Source organism: Pseudophryne corroboree, chromosome 4 (genome assembly GCF_028390025.1).
Source record: "Pseudophryne corroboree isolate aPseCor3 chromosome 4, aPseCor3.hap2, whole genome shotgun sequence".
Taxonomy (NCBI): Eukaryota; Metazoa; Chordata; class Amphibia; order Anura; family Myobatrachidae; genus Pseudophryne; species Pseudophryne corroboree.
In genome coordinates this window covers 814,078,776-814,101,218 of record NC_086447.1, presented here as the reverse complement: position 1 = coordinate 814,101,218, position 22,443 = coordinate 814,078,776, and the positions used below count along the sequence as shown (strand labels likewise).

The 22,443-nt window shown below is 45.7% G+C and overlaps 1 protein-coding gene across 3 annotated transcripts in view; it reads left to right on the top strand.

The window, feature by feature from the left end:
- UGP2 (UDP-glucose pyrophosphorylase 2) overlaps positions 1 to 22,443 on the top strand; it is a 188,729-nt gene that overhangs the window by 68,211 nt on the left and 98,075 nt on the right. For all 3 annotated transcript variants that reach the window (XM_063918448.1, XM_063918447.1, XM_063918446.1), the window contains exons 2-3: positions 15,466 to 15,593; positions 18,456 to 18,563. In XM_063918448.1, coding sequence (XP_063774518.1) covers positions 15,480 to 15,593; positions 18,456 to 18,563 — 222 coding nt within the window. In that variant the 5' untranslated portion in view covers positions 15,466 to 15,479. The remainder of the gene's footprint in view (positions 1 to 15,465; positions 15,594 to 18,455; positions 18,564 to 22,443) is intronic.

The window sequence follows — 22,443 nt, the reverse complement described above, 5'->3', positions numbered from 1 at the left end:
TGTATACGGCCGGTTCGAGTGGCACCCTTGTGGCACCTGTGCCATCATCCTTTTTCCAGTGCAGGTGACATTATGACATTGCTAAGGGATCTAGTTGGTGGCATAAATAAGGCATGAACAACTGTTATATAGCATCCTCTACTGAAGCTTATTTTTTTTTTAATCTTTGTAACGCCACCTGATAGGACGGCCCTCTCACCTTCCACCAGTATCTGTTAGCTTTTCTCACAGTTTAGGGATATTATTGGCTGCGGTGTCTCTATACCAATACAGGTAATGGGCGCATAGACAGCGGCCCATTTATCATAGAGGTTTTTTCATTAAAATTCGTTGTGTATGATAAATGGTGCTCCAGCCATTCAGCTCCTGTCATGTATTTAAAAAGTGACGGCTTGCGTGACAAACGCGTCAGGACTCCTCCCCTTTTCTCACATACTGACTGCACGCTCTGGGACACTACCTATAGCCTCATCTCACCGACTATAGGAGCAAGCGGTACGCGTCTCAACATAGGACGAAGCCGCTGCATTAGCTCCGTACGCTGGTAGTGGCCGGACATCAGCCTCCCTCCCTCTCATCACCCACGGACGGCGCACGTCCAGGGAGCATTGGAGAAGCTTAACAGAGTGCTGGATCCCTACAGCGGCTTTAATTCAATCAGCCGCGCACCTACCTTTCCCCACACACTGCAGCGGGCGGTGCACGCCCAGGGGAACAACTATACAACTGTGGGATCCCGGCCTGCACGGACAGACCCTCCGACTTTATTATTCATTGGGCAATTCGAACCTACCCGAGGACGCTCGGGTTTTGCAGCCCTATTGGAGAGGTAACTCAATACTCTACTTCTATATATATATTGGCTTCTGGAACTTTGAGGCGATGTACAATACAGCCTAACATTCATAGAAGTTTAATATTGCCTTCAACAATTACATTCATATTCAGTAACTGTGTTTCATCCAAACAGTGTCATACAACAGTCTTGGCTACAATGTTGCAATAGCTGATACATTTGGACTGCTGGCAGCTGTTCAGTCTGCATCATTGTTCTTAAACGTTTGCTGAAACATTACAGGCAATTTATGTGAGCGTTTCATCTAATATATGTGGCATTTTTGTGAGAATAGGGATCACGAATTGTGGTTTATACATAAGCTTGTGCTTAACAAAGTGTAATTTTATATTGGTTTATTTTAATAATAAATATCTAATTTATTTTAATTTGACTCTTTGGTTGTGATGAATTAGGACTTTACAGTGTCAGAATGAAATGAGCGCCTCTATTTAATTTCTCTTTTCCGATCCATTAGCTGTGGGAGCAACACACAACTCCCTATAGAGGCGTACGTACATTTTTGCACTGTTAACTCCAGATTGAGGACACCAGTCCTGTTTAATGTATAATCGATTGACATAGGCGCAGCAATTCTTTTTTCCCCTTTGACATTATGACATTGCTAAGGGATCTAGTTGGTGGCATAAATAAGGCATGAACAACTGTTATATAGCCATCCTCTACTGAAGCTTATTTTTTTTAAAATCTTTGTAACGCCACCTGATAGGACGGCCCTCTCACCTTCCACCAGTATCTGTTAGCTTTTCTCACAGTTTTTGGATATTATTGGTTTCGGTGTCTCTATACCAATACAGGTAATGGGCGCATAGACAGCGGCCCATTTATCATAGAGGTTTTTTCATTAAAACTCGTTGTGTATGATAAATGGTGCTCCAGCCATTCAGCTCCTGTCATGTATTTAAAAAGTGACAGTTGGAAGCTGATTGGCTGGAGAACAATTTATCATTTACGGGCAGTACGGATGGTGTAATGGTTAGCATTACTGCCTCACAGCACTGAGGTCATGGGCTCAATTCCCACCATAGCCCTAACTGTGTGGAGTTTGTATATTCTCCCCGTACTTGCGTGGGTTTCCTCCGGATACTCCGTTTTCCTCCCACAATCCAAAAATATACTGGTAGATTAATTGGCTCCCAACACAATTAACCCTAATGTGTATGTGTGTACATGTGGTAGGGAATATAGATTGTAAGCTCCACTGGGGCAGGGACTGATGTGAATGGGCAAATATTCTCTGTACAGCGCTGCGGAATATGCGTGCGCTATATAAGTAACTGGTAATAATAATAAATAAATATGCAACAAGCTTTAAAACTTGTTACATATGATAAAACTAGTTTATAATTAATTTAATTTGATCAAGAAGTGTTATTTTCAGTACACCTTTTACTGCTAACGGTCTTCTAGTGTCTCTAACATCTGCAGTGCGTAGCTGTGTTTCTGATGTCCATTAAACTCTTAGCTAAGTCAAATGAAGCACATGGAAGTGGTCCCCTGTACGGAATTCTTCTCATGTTACAGTCTCTGATGGATTTACTCCCCCAATATCCGACACATGTGCGCTAACCTTCAGGAGTGTTCTGCCTCACACGGGGCAGCGTTTGTCTGCGATCATTTCTATTTAAACCCCTGAATACTCTGGAGAGGTTTTTAGTGGCTTGTATGCATCAGCAAGATACAAATGTTGAGAGAGCAATGCTGATCGTGATGGCCCAACACTGTCTGGGTCCACGGGTAATAGTTTTCATTGCTCTCAAATATCATTTTAATAATTTAATTATGCCACGAGTGGTTAGCAGTACATGTTATCAGATTATCAGCGTATCAGTAGCTTCAATATTTACTACTTTTTGTTGTCCTATAAACACTTCTATTAGTGATCTGTTTTTCAAGTGAGTTTTTATGTGCAACATATGCTTCTGGTATGATGCGCCGGTCAGGAATGTGAGTGTATTGGATATGTGCATACCTCCTGGGACTCTACGTGTGTAGGTAATCTGCAGGACTTCCCATCTGGTCCTGGTGCTTATTAGTTCCCTGTGTGCTGGGTAGCTAAATGAAAGATTTAAGCAGTTTTGTTTTCTTAGGAAACAATGTTTAGTTATTTAACTAATTTACATACACCCTTTTGTATACTGCAAATTGGTATCCGGTCTCTAGGTCGACAGTAACTATGTCGACAGTGTATAGGTCGACCACTATTGGTAGACAGTAACTAAGTCGACAGGGTCTCTAGGTCAAAAGGTCGACATGAGTTTTTCAAAAAAAATTATTTTTATTTTTTACTTTTTCATACTTTGCGATCCACGTGGACTATGATTAGGAATAGTAACCTGTTGCGAGCGCAGCGAGGCACCTTGCCCGAAGCATGGCGAGTGAAGCGGTGCACTAATTGGGGTTCCCGGTCACTGTACGGAGAAAACAACCTTAAAAAACCCATGTCGACCTAGAATCCCTGTCAACCTAGTTACTGTCAACCAATAGTGGTCCACCTAGACACTGTCGACCTAAGTGTGGTCGGCCTTCCATACCACACACCTGCAAATGAATGGGGTTCAGTCAGAAAATTCAGTTCGGGATCAAACTAGGAATCGTTTGATTCTTACCAGGACTCGATCAGGGTGGAATTTTTGCATTTGTAGGCTTTCTCTTAGGGTCCTAGTTCCATTCAGTGTTCTGGTTTCCTAATATGTTAATTGATTATTTTTAAAATAAAATTAACCTTACTGAATGTATGTACAGTATGGGGTATCCAATTACCTGTAATAGTGCTGCGGGCGTGAAAAACGGGGTATTTCTCTAACGTCCTAGAGGATGCTGGGGACTCCGTAAGGACCATGGGGAATAGACGGGCTCCGCAGGAGATAGGGCACTTTAAGAAAGCTTTGGATTCTGGGTGTGCACTGGCTCCTCCCTCTATGTCCCTCCTCCAGACCTCAGTTTTACACTGTGCCCAGAGGAAGATGGGCGCACTGCAGGGAGCTCCCTGAGTTCTTTGCATTAGAAAGCATTTTTGTTTGGATATTTCTATTTTTACAGGGAGCACTGCTAGCAACAGGCTCCCTGCATCGAGGGACTGGGGAGAGAGGAGCAGACCTACTTAAATGATAGGATCTGCTTCCTTGGCTACTGGACACCATTAGCTCCAGAGGGGGTGAACACAGGTTCGTCCTGGGCGTCCACCCCCGGAGCCACGCCGCCGTTCTCCTCACAGAGCCAGAAGAATAGAAGCAACAAGACGTCTCAGGCGGCAGAAGCCTTCAGCGGCTTCACTGAGGTAACGCACAGCACCGCAGCTGTGCGTCATTGCTCCACACACCTCAGACACTCCGGTCACTGTATGGGTGCAGGGCGCAGGGGGGGCGCCCTGGGCAGCAATAATAACATCTCAAAACATGGCAAAAAGATATATACAGTACAGCTGGGCACTGTACATGTATATAAAAGAGCCCCCGCCATTTTTACACAAATTTGAGCGGGACCGAAGCCTGTCGCCGAGGGGGCGGGGCTTCTCCCTCAGCACTCACCAGCACCATTTTTCTCTCCGCAGAACGCTGAGAGGAAGCTCCCCGGACTCTCCCCTGCTTACACACGGTGAAGGGGTGTTTAAAAGAGAGGGGGGGGGGGGGGCACATAACTGGCGGATAAGATATTATACAGCGCTGCTGGGGAAAAACATTTTGTGTTGGTCTCCAGGGTCATTGCGCTGGGGTGTGTGCTGGCATACTCTCTCTCTGTCTCTCCAAAGGGCCTTAAAGGGGATACTGTCTTCAGAAAAGAGTTTCCCTGTGTGTATGAAGTGTGTCGGTACGTGTGTGTCGACATGTTTGACGAGGAAGGCTCGCTTAATGTGGAGGGGGAGTGTTTGAATGTCAGATCGCCGTCGGCAACGCCGACACCGGACTGGGTGGATATGCTGAATGTCTTAAATGCAAATGTGAATCTCCTGCATAAAAGGTTAGACAAGGCTGAGGCCAGGGATCAGTCAGGTAGCCAGACCGTGCCTGTCCCTGTGGTGCCAGGACCTTCAGGGTCTCAAAAGCGCCCCATATCCCAGGTTAAACTGACACAGATACCGACACAGATACTGACTCTAGTGTCGACTATGAGGATGCAAAATTACAGCCGAAGGTGGCAAAGGGTATTCGATACATGATTATTGCCATAAAAGAGGTTTTGCATATCACTGAGGAACCCCCTGTCCCTGACACGAGGGTTCACATGTATATAGGGAAAAAGCCTGAGGTCACGTTTCCGTCCTCATTTGAGCTAAGCGAGTAGTGCGAAAAGGCTTGGGAGTCTCCGGATAGGAGATTACATGTTCCCAAAAGGATTCTTATGGCGTATCCTTTTCCACAGAAGGATACGATACGATGGGAATCTTCGCCTAAAGTAGACAAGGCACTGACACGCTTATCCAAGAAGGTGGCACTGCCTTCTCCGGATACTGCTTCCCTCAAGGATCCTGCTGATCGCAAGCAGGAAATTACCATGAAGCACATTTACACACATTCAGGAACTATCGTTAGTCCGGCCATGGCGTCGGCCTGGGTTTGTAGTGCGGTCGTGGCATGGGCAGACTCCTTATCTGCGGAGATTGACACCTTAGATAGGGATACCATTCTAATGACCATTGAGCATATCAGAGATGCTGCCTTGTATATGAGGGATGCTCAGAGAGACATTTGTTTACTAAGCTCCAGAATAAATGCTATGTCTATTTCTGCTAGGCGACTCTTGTGGACCCGACAGTGGACGGGAGACGCCGACTCAAAGCGGCATATGGAGTCATTGCCTTACAAGAGGGAGGAGTTGTTTGGAGAAGGCCTCTCGGACCTTGTCTCTACTGCTACGGCCGGTAAATCGAATTTTTTACCTTATGTTCCCCCGCAGCATGCTAAGAAGGTACCGCATTATCAAATGCAGTCCTTTCGTTCCAATAAAAGCAAGAAGGTACGAGGATCGTCCTTTGTTGCCAGAGGTAAAGGCAAGGGAAAAAAGCTGCACTCGGCTAGTTCCCAAGAGCAGAAGTCCTCCCCTACTTCCGCAAAGTCCACTGCATGACGCTGGGGCTTTCCGGGGGGGGGGGGTCAGATCAAGTGGGGGCACGTCTTCGTCTGTTCAGCCACGTCTGGGTTCTCTCACACGTTGATCCCTGGGCAATAGAGATTGTTTCACAGGGATACAGACTGGAATTCAAAGACATGCCCCCTCGCCGGTTTTTCAAATCGGCTCTGCCGGCTTCCCCGTCGGAGAGGGAGCTGGTGTTAGCTGCAATTCACAAATTGTACATTCAACAGGTGATAGTCAAAGTTCCTCCTCTCCAGCAAGGAGAGGGTTATTATTCATCCCTGTTTGTGGTGCCGAAACCGGACGGTTCGGTCAGACCCATTTTAAATCTGAAATCCCTGAACCTGTACTTGAAGAGGTTCAAGTTCAAAACGGAATCGCTCAGAGCGGTCATCGCCAGCCTGGAGGGAGGGGATTGGATGGTGTCCCTGGACATAAAGGATGCGTACCTTCATGTTCCGATTTTCCCTCCTCACAAGGCGTTCCTGAGATTTGCAGTACAGGACTGTCACTACCAATTTCAGACGTTGCAGTTTGGTCTTTACACGGCCCCGAGAATTTTCACCAAGGTAATGGCGAAAATGATGGTGCTCTTGCGCAGGCAGGGCGTCACAATTATCCCGTACTTGGACGATCTCCTCATAAAGGCGAGATCTCGGGAGAAGTTGCTGGACAGCGTTTCTCTGTCCGTGAAGACGTTACAGAGGCACGGCTGGATTCTCAATTTACCGAAATCCCAGCTAGTCCCTGCAACGCGTCTGACCTTTTTGGGCCTGATTCTAGACACAGACCAAAAAAGAGTTTTTCTTCCAGTGGAGAAGGCTCAGGAGCTCGTAGCTCTGGTCAGAAACCTATTGAAGCCAAAAAAGGTTTCAGTGCATCATTGCACGAGGGTTCTGGGGAAGATGGTGGCTTCATACGAGGCCATCCCCTTCGGCAGGTTCCATGCAAGGAGCTTTCAATGGGAACTTTTGGACAAATGGTCCGGGTCCCATCTACACATGCAAAAACGGAACCGGTTCTGATTCAGTCAGACAATGTCACGGCAGTGGCTCATGTAAAACGCCAAGGCGGCACAAGGAGCAGAGTGGCCATGGCAGAGGCGACCAGGATTCTACGCTGGGCGGAAGGCCATGTAAGCGCACTATCAGCAGTGTTCATCCCGGGGGTGGACAACTGGGAGGCGGACTTTCTCAGCAGGCACGACCTGCATCCGGGAGAGTGGGGACTTCATCAAGAAGTCTTCACACAGATCACGGATCGGTGGGGACTGCCTCAGATAGACATGATGGCGTCCCGCCTCAACAAAAAGCTTAAGAGGTATTGCGCCAGGTCAAGAGACCCTCAGGCGGTTGCGGTAGACGTGCTGGTGACACCTTGGGTGTTCAGATCGGTCTATGTGTTTCCTCCTCTACCTCTCATACCCAAGGTGTTGAGGATAATAAGAATAAGAAGGGTCAGAACAATCCTCATTGTTCCAGATTGGCCAAGGAGGACTTGGTATCCGGAGCTGCAAGAGTTGCTCACAGAAGATCCGTGGCCTCTTCCTCTAAGGCAGGACCTGCTGCAGCAGGAGCCCTGTCTGTTCCAAGACTTACCGCGGCTACGTTTGACGGCATGGCGGTTGAACGCCGGATCCTAGCGGAAAAAGGGATTCCGGAGGAGGTCATTCCTACCCTGATCAAGGCTAGGAAGGACGTGACGTCGAAACATTATCACCGTATATGGCGAAAATGTTTCTTGGTGTGAGGCCAGAACTGCTCCTACGGGGGAGTTCCAGTTGGGTCGTCTGCTGCACTTCCTTCAAACGGGAGTGAATTTAGGCCTAAACTTAGGGTCCATAAAGGTTCAAATTTCGGCCTTATCCATTTTCTTTCAAAGAGAATTGGCTTCTCTTCCTGAAGTACTGACTTTTGTGAAGGGCGTGCTGCATATTCAGCCTCCCTTTGTACCTCCGGTGGCGCCTTGGGACCTTAATGTGGTATTAAGTTTCCTCAAGTCACCTTAGTTTGAACCACTCAAAACAGTAGAGTTGAAATACCTCACTTGGAAAGTGGTCATGTTGTTGGCCTTAGCTTCTGCAAGGCTGGTTTCGGAATTGGCGGCTTTATCATATAAAAGCCCATGCCTGATTTTCACGTAAATAGGGCAGAGTTGAGGACTCGTCCTCAATTTCTGCCCAAGGTGGTCTCATCTTTTCATATGAACCAACCTATTGTCGTGCCTGTGGCTACACGGGACTTGGAAGATTCCGAGTACCTGGATGGGGTCAGGGCTTTGAAGGTTTATGTGACCAGAACGGCTAGGATCAGGAAGACCGAAGCTCTGTTTGTTCTGTATGCGGCCAACAAGGTTGGCGCTCCTGCTTCAAAGCAGACTATTGCTCGCTGGATCTGTAACACGATTCAGCAGGCGCATTCTTCGGCAGGATTGCCATTGCCTAAATTGGTTAAGGCCCATTCCACTAGGAAGGTGGGCTCTTCTTGGGCGGCTGCCCGAGGGGTCTCGGCACTACAACTGTGCCGAGCTGCTACTTGGTCGGGGTCAAACACCTTTGCAAAGTTCTATAAGTTTGATACCCTGGCTGAGGAGGACCTCCTGTTTGCTCAATCGGTGCTGCAGAGTCATCCGCACTCTCCCGCCCGTTTGGGAGCTTTGTTATAATCCCCATGGTCCTTACGGAGTCCCCAGCATCCTCTAGGACGTTAGAGAAAATAATATTTTACTTACCGGTAAATCTATTTCTCGTAGTCCGTAGAGGATGCTGGGCGCCCGTCCCAAGTGCGGACTTCTTCTGCAAGACTTGTATATAGTTATTGCTTACATAAGGGTTATGTTATAGTTGATCGGGTTTGAACCGAGGCTATGTTGTTGTTCATACTGTTAACTGGGTAGTTTATCACAAGTTATACGGTGTGATTGGTGTGGCTGGTATGAATCTTGCCCTTAGATTTAAAAAAATACTTTCCTTGTACTGTTCATCTCCTCTGGGCACAGTTTCTCTAACTGAGGTCTGGAGGAGGGACATAGAGGGAAGAGCCAGTGCACACCCAGAATCCAAAGCTTTCTTAAAGTGCCCTATCTCCTGCGGAGCCCGTCTATTCCCCATGGTCCTTACGGAGTCCCCAGCATCCTCTACGGACTACGAGAAATAGATTTACTGGTAAGTAAAATCTTATTTTTTCATCATTTTTTTTTTTTTTTTTTTTTTTAATCCCACTATCCAATTGGTCCCGAGAAAATACACAGGTCCCGCAAAAAGTTGGGGGCCTATGTATAATTGCAGCACTTAAGGTCTAGGGGGTACGCAATGCATAATCCCCAATAAGTGCCGGCATCGGGGGGATGAACGAGCTGTATCGGGTCTAATTGGATAGCCCCTGGCGAACCAATTAGCCGCGGTAAATGTATGTGTGTGTATTTTTGTGTTGTAGGGCATGTCCACTATAAGCACCAGTGGGGCAGGGACTGGTGTGCATGAACACGTATTCTCTGTACAGTGCTGCGTGGTGAAGGTGCTATATAAGTAAACAAAAATTTTTGTGTTCATGACATGTATAAACCTTTTACATAATAAAATCTTTACAGCAATGGAAAAGAAAATCATAACCTAAAATATAAGGAGCCGAGCGGCTTATGACCTTTTAAAAATACACCATCTCTATTTTTACATGTTGAGTTAAAGTGAATAACCTTTTGAAAGTTATGCCCCTTATCACCGCTGGTTTATGTGCATATTTCACGTTAATAAGGTTACTGAGCAATGCCATTTTATTTAATACGAGTTACAGACACCGTTAATAATTTGACGAACAGAGGAATAATGGAAGGGGAGGATTTACTTTGTAAAAATGTAACAGTTCAATAATTCTTTATGAAAAATGAAGAGTGTATGTTACATTAATGTATATTGAGTTGCAGAATCGTATGCAAGATGTATGGATTACTCCATGGCTGTTGTGGGATTACCCCAAAAGCTACGCAGCATTCATTAATTTTTTGTTATTTTGCCTATCTTTCTTTTTTGGTGAAAAATTATATATATGTGTGTGTGTGTGTGTGTGTGTGTGTGTGTGTGTGTGTATATAATAGCCTTGTGATTCTGTGCCTGGCCCTCTATCGCTGGGCGGTGTCACAGGCACAGATCTGGGTGGCTGGATGCAGGCCAGGAACAGTCCCCTCCCTCGGTCCGCCCATCCCCGCCCAGTTCTCTCCCCGTCTCCGTCCAGTCCCCTCTTTCCCTCCTCCCTGTACACTCCCTGCACCCTGGTGACACTGCAGCTGGTGAGTCTTGCGGCTGCCGCACACTCCGGAGGAGAATGCCGTGGACGACCTCTGCCTGCCGCACCTGCCCCCCTCCCACCCGCGGCACCCACAGCCTACACAACATCCGCCCCCCACCCGCGGCACACGCCTCCTTCCTCCCCGCGGCACCCTCCCCGCGGCACCCCCACCCACGGCACTCCCACCCCCTCCCCCTCCCCCACCCATAGCACCCACATCTGTAGCAATCCCCCACCCGCGGCACTCCCGCCCCTCCCCCACCCGCGGCACTCCATCCCCCATCCGTTGAACCCACACATGCAGCACCCACCGCCCCTCCCCCACCCGCGGCACTCCCGCCCCTCCCCCACCCGCACCTCCCCCATCCACGCCTCCTCCACACCTCCCCCTCCCCCACCCACAGCACCTCTGCACCCTTTCCGACATCCGTGCCACTGCACCCACCCCACCACCACCCGCAACACCTCTGGACCCCCTCCCACACCCACCCCTCCACCACACGTAGCACCTCGGACACCATCCGCAGCCGCTACAAGTGATTCCCTGAATCGGGGTGATCAACGGCACGGATAGGCACCTCAACCTCACTGAACCCACCCCCTTTCCAAACCCCTCACACACACACTGAACTTCTGTGAGTATAGTTGCTACCAGTGTACATTGGATTAATAAAAAAAGTAATACTGTGGCCCTTATGTGTCTAAGCGACACTGCTACCTGTGGCCATTGTGTATACGCGGCTCTGCTACCTGTGGGCACTGTGTGTATACGCGGCTCTGCTACCTGTGGCCATTGTGTGTATAAGTGGTGCTGCTACCTGTGGCCGTTGTGTGTATAAGCGCCACTGCTACCTGTGGCCTTTGTGTGTATAAGCGGTGCTGCTAAAAGTGGCCATTGTGTGTATAAGTGGTGCCATTGTGTGTATAAGCGGCTCAGCTACCTGTGGCCACTGTGTGTATAAGCGCCTCTGTTACCTATGGGAATTGTGTGTAGAAGTGGCACTGCTACCGGGGGGCATTGTGTGTATAAGCACCACTGCTGCCTGTGGTCATTGTGTGTATAAACTGATTTGCTACCTGTGGGCACGTTGTGTATAAGCGTCTCTGCTACCTGTGGGCACTGTATGTATAAGCGGATCTGCTACCTGTGGGCACTGTGTGTATAAGCGGCTCTGCTACCTGTGGGCACTGTGTGTATAAGCGGCTCTGCTACCTGTGGGCACTGTGTGTATAAGCGGCTCTGCTACCTGTGTGGATACGTGGCTCCGTTACCTGTGGCCATTGTGTGTATAAGCGGCTCAGCTACCTGTGTCCATTGTGTGTATACGCGGCTCTGATACCTGTGACCACTGTGTGTGTAAGCTGCGCTGCATACACTAGCAGTATATACTACACTGTTATTCATTGTGCCCTGCGACCACTCTTCACGCTCTCACAAAGGGCTACGCCCCCTTGACAATCGCACGCCCTTCCCCCTTGCAATATTTACCCACTAGCATAAACTTTTTTGCAGGTAATACTCCATATAATAACAATTATAGCACAGCTGAAGCCTGTGCAGGGGTTAACGGGTCGTAGCCTCTTGCAACGGTATTTTCTGTCTAACACCTTCCCTCTCTTTATCCTCTCCCTACTACCCTGCCTCTCCCTATCCTTTACCAATCGCACAGCGTTTCTGTACATTCCCTTTCTCCCCCCTTACGCCTCTCTATTTTTTTCTCAACCGGACCCCATTTCCGTATGCCCTCTATACCGCCCTGCATTTCTGAATCTGATATCTACCGGCCTGCGTATGTTCAAAGGCGTGCAGGGGTTAACGGGGCGTAGCCCCTAACGACAGTGTGAAGAGCGCCCGTAGGGCGCGATGAATCACTATATATATATATATATATATATATATATATATATATATATATATATATATATATATATATATATATATATATATATATATATATATATATATATATATATATATATATATATATATATATAATATATATATATATATATATATATAAATATGGGACGCGAATACAACTGACTCTGAATCATCCCCAATGTATCTTCCATATAACTATTATTATCCTGCAGGAGAGAATAGCTGTCAGGTCCGTATACATTGCTGCCTTTCCTGTAATACAGTGGATCTAAAGAGTCTATGCACCCTTGAAGGTTTATGTGATGTAAAGCTTGAACTGAAGATAAGTCAAGTGAACACAAATAGACAATATATAAATAATAGCAGTAAAAAAAACAGGATACCCTGGATGTGTAAGTGTGCATACTGTTGAACAAATACTTTGTGGAAGCAATTTTTCCTATGGATAGCCGTTCGTGGGTTAACCATTGATGGTACCATTGGTTGTTAACTCTGAGACTATGAAGTTATTGATAGGGAAACAATCAATGATTTCACCCACCAATGGTCTCTATCAATGGGCCAATCAGATGTGGGGACATGGATTCACGGGTCGCGTCTGGGGAGGCGGAGCTAGTCTGTGTGTCCTGCCTTTAATGAGGCAAAAAACCATCAGGATGCTCTGTGCCATCGGACTGAGAACCATTGCACCTCCAACATTGATGGCTAAACCATCTACCATCGGTGGTTAACCATTGATGGCTGTTGGTCAAAAGGCCATCCCTAAGTTTTGCTTTATGGTAGCAGTTACTTTTTCTTTTTGAGTATATCTCAGTGAACGTTGCACACGTGGACTGGCAGTTGTGCCCTGTCAAAAAGTTTAAGGTAAACATTCCAAAGCTTTTTCAATGTGATTAAGAACAGGGCTCTGACTGGGCCATTCCATAGCTGTGAAAATGTACCTTTTCTGAAGCCATTACTTCATTGGCTTGTTGCTTTGGATCACTATCCTGTTGGAAGATGAAATTCCAGGCAGGCCAGCAGGTTTCATGCGATTATATTTTGGTATTTATTATGCCCTGTACAATCGGGAAAGAGGACATACAGATGTAGCCAAGCTCATCTTACCCGGCACACGTGGTGCGTTTAGCCAGGGTGTGCCTTAGTTCGTCCAGCTGCGACTAGTTATGCTGCCCATTCATTCCTATGGCTGTGCGCATCATAGTCGCAGGCACACTAGTTGCGCCTGATTTGTGGCGGATAAGACGCTCGGCGGCAACGCTTGGCGTGGCTATTTATTTAAGGAAGAGATACAGACCCAAAGCATGATGCTGCAAACACCATGCGTCTCAGTAGGTATGGGATTTTTTAGGTGATGAGCTGTGTTGTAATTGCCCCAAACTTAGTTCTTAGAATTCCGGCCAAAAAGTTCAACCTTGATCTCATCAGACCATAAGTTAGGGTTTGGGATGACTGTGTTATTTTGAAAACTTCAGATTAGTTTAGACCCTAACCCACAGATGTGATCCGGTGGCCATGTGACTACCTGACTACCTACCCCCCCCCCCCACACACACGCACCCCCCCTCCCCCCCCTCCCCCACACACACACACACACACACACACGCACATCCCTCCTGGTGTCGCCTAACCCTTATCGTTGACATTCTGGGAATATCGACGTTTCACATGGTGACATTTCAGATGTCCGCATTGTGTAAACATAATGGGGCTGATTCAATTGTTCTGAGTGTCGAAAAAAACCCTTCTAAATGGGACTTTTTAGACCCCCGAACAATTGTCACAATTCAGTTGTGTTTGGGAGTCCATGCACATCGCACATGTCGCGCCCAAACAGATCAGGTTTAGCTGCCTAAAATGGCTAAACCGTCTAAACTCCCTGCTTTGGGCTTCCAAAGGGGAAGTTTCCATACATTTTTTTCTTGCACCTCAGGAATCTGTGAGAAACAATGTCGGCTCCACTGCTACTGGGCGCGTAAACGGAGCAACAATTGAATTGGTCTGTTTTGTGTCCCCTGGTGGTAGCCGCTGGGTAAATCCCTTGAATCACCCCCCATGAATGTCAACCCCCTGACCAGGTACAGTAACAGTTGACTCCCAGAAAATGTGAGGAAGTTCTACAGGGACAGTTGATCTTTTTGGGGGTTTATTTGCAATCTTTCATTGCTGGCAGGTATTGTAGGTTTTCCATTGGCATTTATGTCTGATTTTGGGCTTTACTTCACAAAGACTTACTGTGAGAATCTGGGCTAAAGTATATTGTCTGGCTTTGCCATGTATTAATAGATGGTTTCCAACATTGGGAACATTTTCCGGGACACATTGCTCCTGAGTATGTGCATGTAAGTACACCACACACCATAACTGTCTCAACGTTCTACGTTTCTAGTCGTCATTTGTTTACTGAACTTAATTATAGTGTTATTTTTGGCACTTTTAATGGGATCCGGTCTGAAGATCGACAGTGTCTAGGTCGACAATGTTTAGGTCGACCACTATAGGTCGACAGTCACTAGGTCGACATGGATGGAAGGTCGACAGGGTTTCTAGGTCGACATGTGCTAGGTCGACAGGTCTAAAGGTCGACATGAGTTTTTAACTTCTTTTTTTTTTTGGGATTTTTTCATACTTGACGATCCACGTGGACTACTATTGGAACGGTAAAGTGTGCCGAGCGAAGGCACCATGCCCGAAGCATGGCGAGCCATGCGAGGGGACGCGGTGCACTAATTTGGGATCCCGGTCACTTTACAAAGAAAACGACACCAAAAAAAAAAAAAATCCTCATGTCGACCTTTAGACCTGTCGACCTAGCACATGTCGACCTAGAAACCCTGTCGACCTTCCATCCATGTCGATCTAGTGACTGTCGACCTATAGTGGTCGACCTAAACATTGTCGACCTAGATACTGTCGATATAACGAACCACACCCCTTTAAATGTCTCCTGGCAAATGAAGCCCTGAGAAATAGGAGTGACTGTGACATCTGCATCAGAATTAGAGGAATATCTCATACAACAGTATTTAATTGAACTGGTAACTGGTGTGGCACAGAGGCGGCTCTTCTGAGGGTTGCAGGGCTAAAAATAAATAACTGGCCCTCGCATTTACAGATTCCAGAGTTATCTGTAAATTGGTCCACTGTTAGTGTATATGCAACCCCCCAACACAAGCCGCGACCGCATGAAAGTCATTCGATCAAAATCATTCTCCGTTGTGACCCAATCGCTTATTACCTCCTAAAGCCCTATTTGGGAAGTGATACATGAGCGATATTGATATGCGAGCGTTACGGCATTATGGGCCTGTTTGTGGACTATATTAGACTACACTTTAAACAATTCCTTGTTCTTCTTTATTTTATTTCAGATTTAAGCAAAGCAATGTCTGGAGGAGGGATGTCGCAGTTTCAAGAAGCCATCAGACAAGAGCTTGAAGAGGCCATGAAGTTAGACCTGGAGAAAATATTGTCTACGGCGCCTGAGTCTGAATTAGAGGTACTCGTCTTTCCATTATACATTCATTTACCCCCTTCCAAATGGATTGTGTAGCTTGATTTTGAACTATATGAATTAGAAGCAAAGGGCGGAATGAAATGGTGTTCATTCTAGTACCCTGCAAATCTCAAAAACCTGTGCAGTTCCTCTTTCCTGCCTGGGGTGTCGCTTCTCTGCTGTGGTGCTCAGTGCTGAGATAGAGACAACGGTGTGCTAGAAGCACCAAAGAAGGCAGCAGCACCCCAGGCAGCAAAGAAGAACTGTATGGGTTTTGAAAGATGCTGGGCACTAGAATGAACACTAAATGATAAATGAACATGTACTCAAAATACTGAACTACCTTTCTAAGGCATTTTGTCACTGTCTGAAATTGTTATGGAAACGTTCCCATGCTAAGGTACATTGTAAGACATTATAACATCTACACTTCTTTTCTTCCTGAGCTCAATTGACTGTAATTTATGCGATAACTTTATGATTCGCTCATTCTGTTGATACCATCTGTAGGCTTAAAGGACGTAACAATGAGGTGCATATATATATATAAAAAAAAAAAAAAAAAGAGATGATCCAAAAATTGTTGACGTAAAAAATCGGCAAGCTGCATGCGACATTGTCACCGCGTCCAGCTCAGGCCCTTAGTCCTACAGTATATAGAGCGTCTGCTCTGCAAGATCAAGGAACAATCCGCTCCCGGTGTGGTTTGAGGTAGAGCCATCTACATTGGCTACTCTGTGGGAAGGAGCTGGAGTTGTATAAAGCTGGCCTTCTCCTTTTAAACAGTTCTTACCAGTCAAACAAGAACTGTCCTTCCACCACAAAAACATAATTTTTTTCTTGCATACTTTGTAAATTAATTTTCTGGCTCTTTAATACATACCAGGCAAGGCTTGTTGAAAATGTTGATTCTCCGGGGCAGGATGGGTGTGGTCAGAGCAGATACTGATGAGAACAGATGTAGGACCGACCTGTCCTTCAAGCCCATATGATTGGAGCTTTAGGGTGAGGTCATCAATGCTGTTAGAGATTGGCTCCAGGAACCGGCATAGTGGGTGTTCTCAGGGACTTATGGATTTCAATATTATAATGGCTGCTGAGAACATGAGTAGACCCTGGCAGTATACTGTTTAGTAAATGCCTATGCTGGTTACTGTTTAAACATCCTCCAATTTAAGTGAAAGCGGTTATTTAAGACACAGCAAGCAATAGAGAGATCACTAGTATGGAAAGTAACAGTGTCTGCTAACTTTTGACATTCTGCATTGATAAGCCATTGGTGACTGAGAAAATCCGTTTAACATTTTGAGGTCTACTTTGCATTGTAGCGATTTTCATCATTTCATTATGAGACACATACTGATGACGCAACAGTTGAACAAATACATCGCTTATCAAAAATGTTCTCAGACATTTTTATTTTCTTTACACAGCAAACATAGTTGTTATAGCATGTGAGACGAGAGGGTGGGTGAGCAGTGAGAGTAGGTGTATTGCCCGCACATACTTCCAGGTTAATGTGTAACTTAAGATTTTCTCAATCTCTTACACATTGCGCAATTCTCTGTCTGAACTGTATGCTTCATCCAGGATATGGTGACATGTCCCAACTGTCTCGTCAATGAGTACAGATGTGTCCACGTACAGCGATCACAGACTTAGCTACGCCAAAACGTTAATCCTAAATGCCTAGTATACTGTAAGTGACATGAAATGCAGAATTGAGGAAAAAGTAGCAGAATGCAGGAAAAGTGGCAAAGGTGAGGAAAATATACCCCAGAGGAGGCTAAATCTGTATGTGAGAATAATGCAGCCTATTTGCTGTATGCAGGGTTTTCCGCATAATGGAGGTCATTCCGAGTTGGTCGCTCGGTAAAAATCTTCGCATCGCAGCGATTTTCCGCTTAATGCGCATGCGCAGTGTCCGCACTGCGACTGCGCCAAGTAAATTTGCTATGCACTTAGGAATTTTACTCACGGCATTTTCATCGTTCTGGCGATCGTAATGTGATTGACAGGAAATGGGTGTTACTGGGCGGAAACAGGCCGTTTTATGGGCGTGTGGGGAAAAACGCTACCGTTTCCGGAAAAAACGCAGGAGTGTCTGGGCGAACGCTGGGTGTGTTTGTGACGTCAAACCAGGAACGACAAGCACTGAACTGATCGCAGATGCCGAGTAAGTCTGGAGCTACTCAGAAACTGCTACGAGGTGTGTAATCGCAATATTGCGAATACATCGTTCGCAATTTTAAGATGCTAAGATTCACTCCCAGTAGGCGGCGGCTTAGCATGAGCAAATCTGCTAAAATCCGCTTGCGAGCGAACAACTCGGAATGACCCCCAATGTACATGTTCTGTGCAATGTCAGTAAGCCTTGTGCATGAGCTGTGTATTTTCTCATAGGCATCGGCAGGGAGCTGGGTCCTCCCTTCCACGTACCTGAGGTAAAACACAACGCAGCAATATGCAAGGTATGGCTGATACCCTCATCACTTGCTTATGGGGATCATCCACCAATCTGATTTTGCTGGTGATAGGATCAATGTTTTGGCTCAACAAACCTTATGTGTTGACAGCTTGTCTCAATGTCCGAAGCATTGAATAATGCCTCCTTAAAACATAAAGTTTGTCCATACAACTAGCTTTCTCAGGTCAGTAGAAGCATTGCTGTTTACACTCGTTTGTCCAAATACATAATTTATGTACATTTCTGTCCCTGCTTTATTTGAGGACTGGAGAATTTTCATGTAGATTTATACAGTGTACGGATACTACTGCCTCACTTTTGATACAAGTCCTATTCCTGCAGGCATTCAGGAAATAACATTACATGATCCGTTCTGAGTACTGTATATTTTCCTGCAGCACACTAAGAAAGACCTGGAAGGCTTCCAGAAGTTGTTCCGCAGATTCTTGCAAGAGAAAGGTCCTTCTGTAGATTGGGGAAAGATCCAGAGACCACCAGAGGATTCTGTAAGTTGTGTTACTATCTTACATTACTAATTACTACCTGGTAAATTTATTTTCTTGCCTTTTGTGTATGCTTTTTTTTTTTTAGTATGCGTTACTAAGATACAAAATATTTTGGGAAATGATCAAGTCATGATAATACTGTCCAATTTGGAGGTGAAATTTGCAGTGAATCTGGTACGATGCAGTTCACATAGGGCCTAGTGCAGATGTGGTTGGCGTTGTGCCCTGTGCAACAAAGTAACAGTACCCAGTGATTGACAGTCTGCTGCCACTTGGGACCCGGGAACAGCCTCTGTTTGTAAAAACAGGTGTGTTGGTGCTGTTTGGGGGAAGGAAGAGGTCAGGTATCTCCGTGTTGGACGGAGATTTCCTGGCCTCTGCGACGCGTGACTTGCGTGTCACCATGGGTACCATAAGCCACCCGATGCTGCGTCCTAAGACACCGTTCAGATCACAACTACAGCGGGAGGCATCTGCTTGTAATAGATGCCTCCTGCTGCATCACCATACAACACCATGGAAGCAGTGATGGCAACTCCAAACACATCTGAATTGGGCTCAGAGATCACAAGGCAACTACTGTTTGGTGCAGCTATGGGGATCATCATTGACCCTATGTGAAATATCACAGGAGATAAGTTGCACTTGCATGTATTTTGTTGTCTGTATTTAATATCCAATGGAAAACTTTTTTTCAAGTGAAAGACATTTATTCCAGATATAAATACATGTCCATGCCAGGAACATGCTATGCAAAGGAGGCCAGTTCAGTGTGATAAAGCTATTTATCTTATAACATTCACTATAAATGGGTAAGAGACTCAGTACGCAATTGGCGTGTGGGGTACTGTAAGGGTACGCACTTAGCGTAGCATACGCTCGGCCGTGATCGAGACGCACATGCGACACGCTCGCTCACAGCTTAATGCGTGGTGTCGAGCACGCTATAGGCGGCCGACTACCGTAATGCTACGCTACCAGCGTAGCGGACGCTCGAGTCCACGAGGAGAACACGAGCGGCGCAGACGCTCACGGGATGACAATCAGTAAACCTTGAATGTAACACACAGAAAGGATACTCTTATACTGCAAACCTTGTACTGAAATACTGTAGCGATGTAACGCTGCTTAACCTGGTTAATGCTAAAGCTGCTTGAGCGTTTGAGACGCTCCTATTACCCTCTGCAATATAATAAACACACGATACCTTGCTAAGGTTCCAACACCTTTACTAACAAGCTTTTAGTTATATCGAAAAGGGGAAACAGTTTACAAGTCATACACTACAAGCTAACATATCATTCTAACAGAATATCTAGACAGAAATATACAATAGCGTCACAATCCTATACTATAACAGAGAGAGAGAGAGAGAGTATGGCCAATACAAACAGAGAACAAGTTGGTTACAGAGAATTACTTACACACACTGGGAACGATCGCTGCGCAGCTTCTGGTACCAGCTCCAAGTTAGTCAAGATGAAAACCGTTTGTGGAGAGTGAGAGAGCTGCCCAGGCTGGCTGATCTTATATACACTGTGTACAGTACACTACAAAGGGACCTATAATCTCATTGTTCATTGGACACAGGAATGTCTCCTCGCATCATAACAAAAGGTCATAGGTTAGTTTGAACAGGTGGGCTGTGACTATATCAAACTGCTCAGGTGGGAGGGAATCTGAAGATTCCCGCCGCATGGGTAATGAATCGCAAATATAGTAAATGTCCAGAAAATACTAATGGCCATAACTATACGCAGGAGCGATTAATCTTTACCTAACCAGCACCGGATTGTTTCTAATAAAATGTTCTTTAGTTAGGTACCAGACACAGCTGCTTAAACCCTGTCTGACCCTTCGTACCATGCAAAGAGGAATTCCTCTGTCCAGCGACCATATACATTAAACAAACTTACAGTCATTATTAAGGGGAACATTATCTATAAAACATACTATTTGGTTTTATTATTTAACGATTGAGTCGCCCGCTAGACGCACACAAACTCTACCGTAAATGCACATACCACGCGCTCGAGCGCATGGCCGAGGAGGCGCCATTACGCGGCTGCGAGTATCCGCACGCACGGGAGAGAATGTGCACGTGCAGCAGGCACGCGCATGGGGTGGATATATGGCAACGTGTAGCATGATATTTTTCCGACTTTGGCAGTCATCAATAACTGCCACTTCCTAAAACAGTTCAAAAAAGAAAAATATATGTCATAATGTAAATACCATTTTATGATTGGGTAAAGGGAGGAGAGGAGCAGGTGGGAAAAAGGTATGACCTAGTGAGATAGTAGAAGCATGTGTGTATGAATCCATGTTTGAGGGGTCATGTATCATCGTGCCGTACGTGTTTTAAATCAAGCTTCGAGGTATTGCGAAGTATACATTTGAATTCCTTCTTATCCCGTATCAAGGGTCTGTGGATGGGCTGTCAAACTTTACCGAGCTCTTTTCGGCTTTTAGTTGTAACAAAATGGGGGAGCACATTTTAGTTGATGATACATGAATGGGGGGATATGTGAGTGCTGATATCTGTGCCTATATTCCCTATTGACTATGTGTGTTATTACCTGAAGGTTGTAGAAATGAAGATAAGAAGCAATTATGGTAAATGCAGTCATAAACTATGTGAGTTTAATATACATTTGCCGATTGAGGTCTTGTCTTGTCTCGATGTACATGTTGACTGTAGTGTCCTGATGCTTTTGCTATAAAGGACGGCAAAAGTTTTTCCATTGTCCAGAAAGTTAGTCACTAAAATATTTGGGCTATCGTAAAATATAAAGTCACTAGGGAAAATGGGGCTTGTAGCATAGTTCATCAATGGTCTGTATAAAAGAGGTTGTCAAATTCTTCTTCCAAGCGGATGTCTTTGTACCTTGGAGGAAAACAAAGGAGAAACGGGTGAAAGAAACGGACCGTGGAATCACATTGTCATCACAACATTGTCTCTATCGTTGGGTCATACATCAAATTAGTTGTTGTTAGTACAGTGTCCTCGCTCCTCAGACTCATCACCCGGGTACTACCTTTACACCTCGTTAAAACCCGAACGCATCTAAATATCAGGCCAACCAATATGACGACTCCCAGAATACACAAAAGAAATTTCCCTACATCCATAATAATACCTTGGGCCCATTCTCCTAAGCCCGAGAACCAATTTCGTGGGTTCAACCATGACACCCAACTGGTCAGCTCATTACCCACAGCAGCGCGTGTGAGATTGTGTTTCCTTCGAAACTCCCACTTTAATTGTAAAATGTCATCCATCTTTTGGTCTATGACCTCGGCTGGGTCCTCCGTGCTGTTTGTAATGTACGTGTAGCACTTTATTCCATATTGAGTTGCTAGGGTAACACAATACCCGCCTGTCACAGCTGTGAGGTAATTGAGAATCATCCTATGCTGAACCAGTTCTATTTTGTAGGCTTGTAACTCTTTCCCAGTGTACCTGAATGTGTCGTCATACATTTCGGTGATATTGTCTAATAAATTTGCAAGCGCAGATATATATTTGTAATTTATCACTCCTCTGGCGGTACGAGTGATATCTAACGCGAGTAGGAATTGAATCCCGGTGGATTCATGGATCAGATCAGAGGCTGAATGCTCTGTCCTCTCTATCAGGTGTCGTTTAACGAGTGTGAGTATAAGGAGCTTGGGCACTGCGGTGAATATCTTTCATTTTGTTATGGGTTACAGTACAGTAAGGCAGTACTTTTCCAATATAGCACAATCCCTCTGAGTTTGGGGCAAGCCACTTATACGCCTTCCTCCCGCATATGAAATATGCATCATCGGGGAGAACATATGGGACGGAGTATGACATTATCATGTTACAAATTTTCCATGTGAAATCTCCTAACCC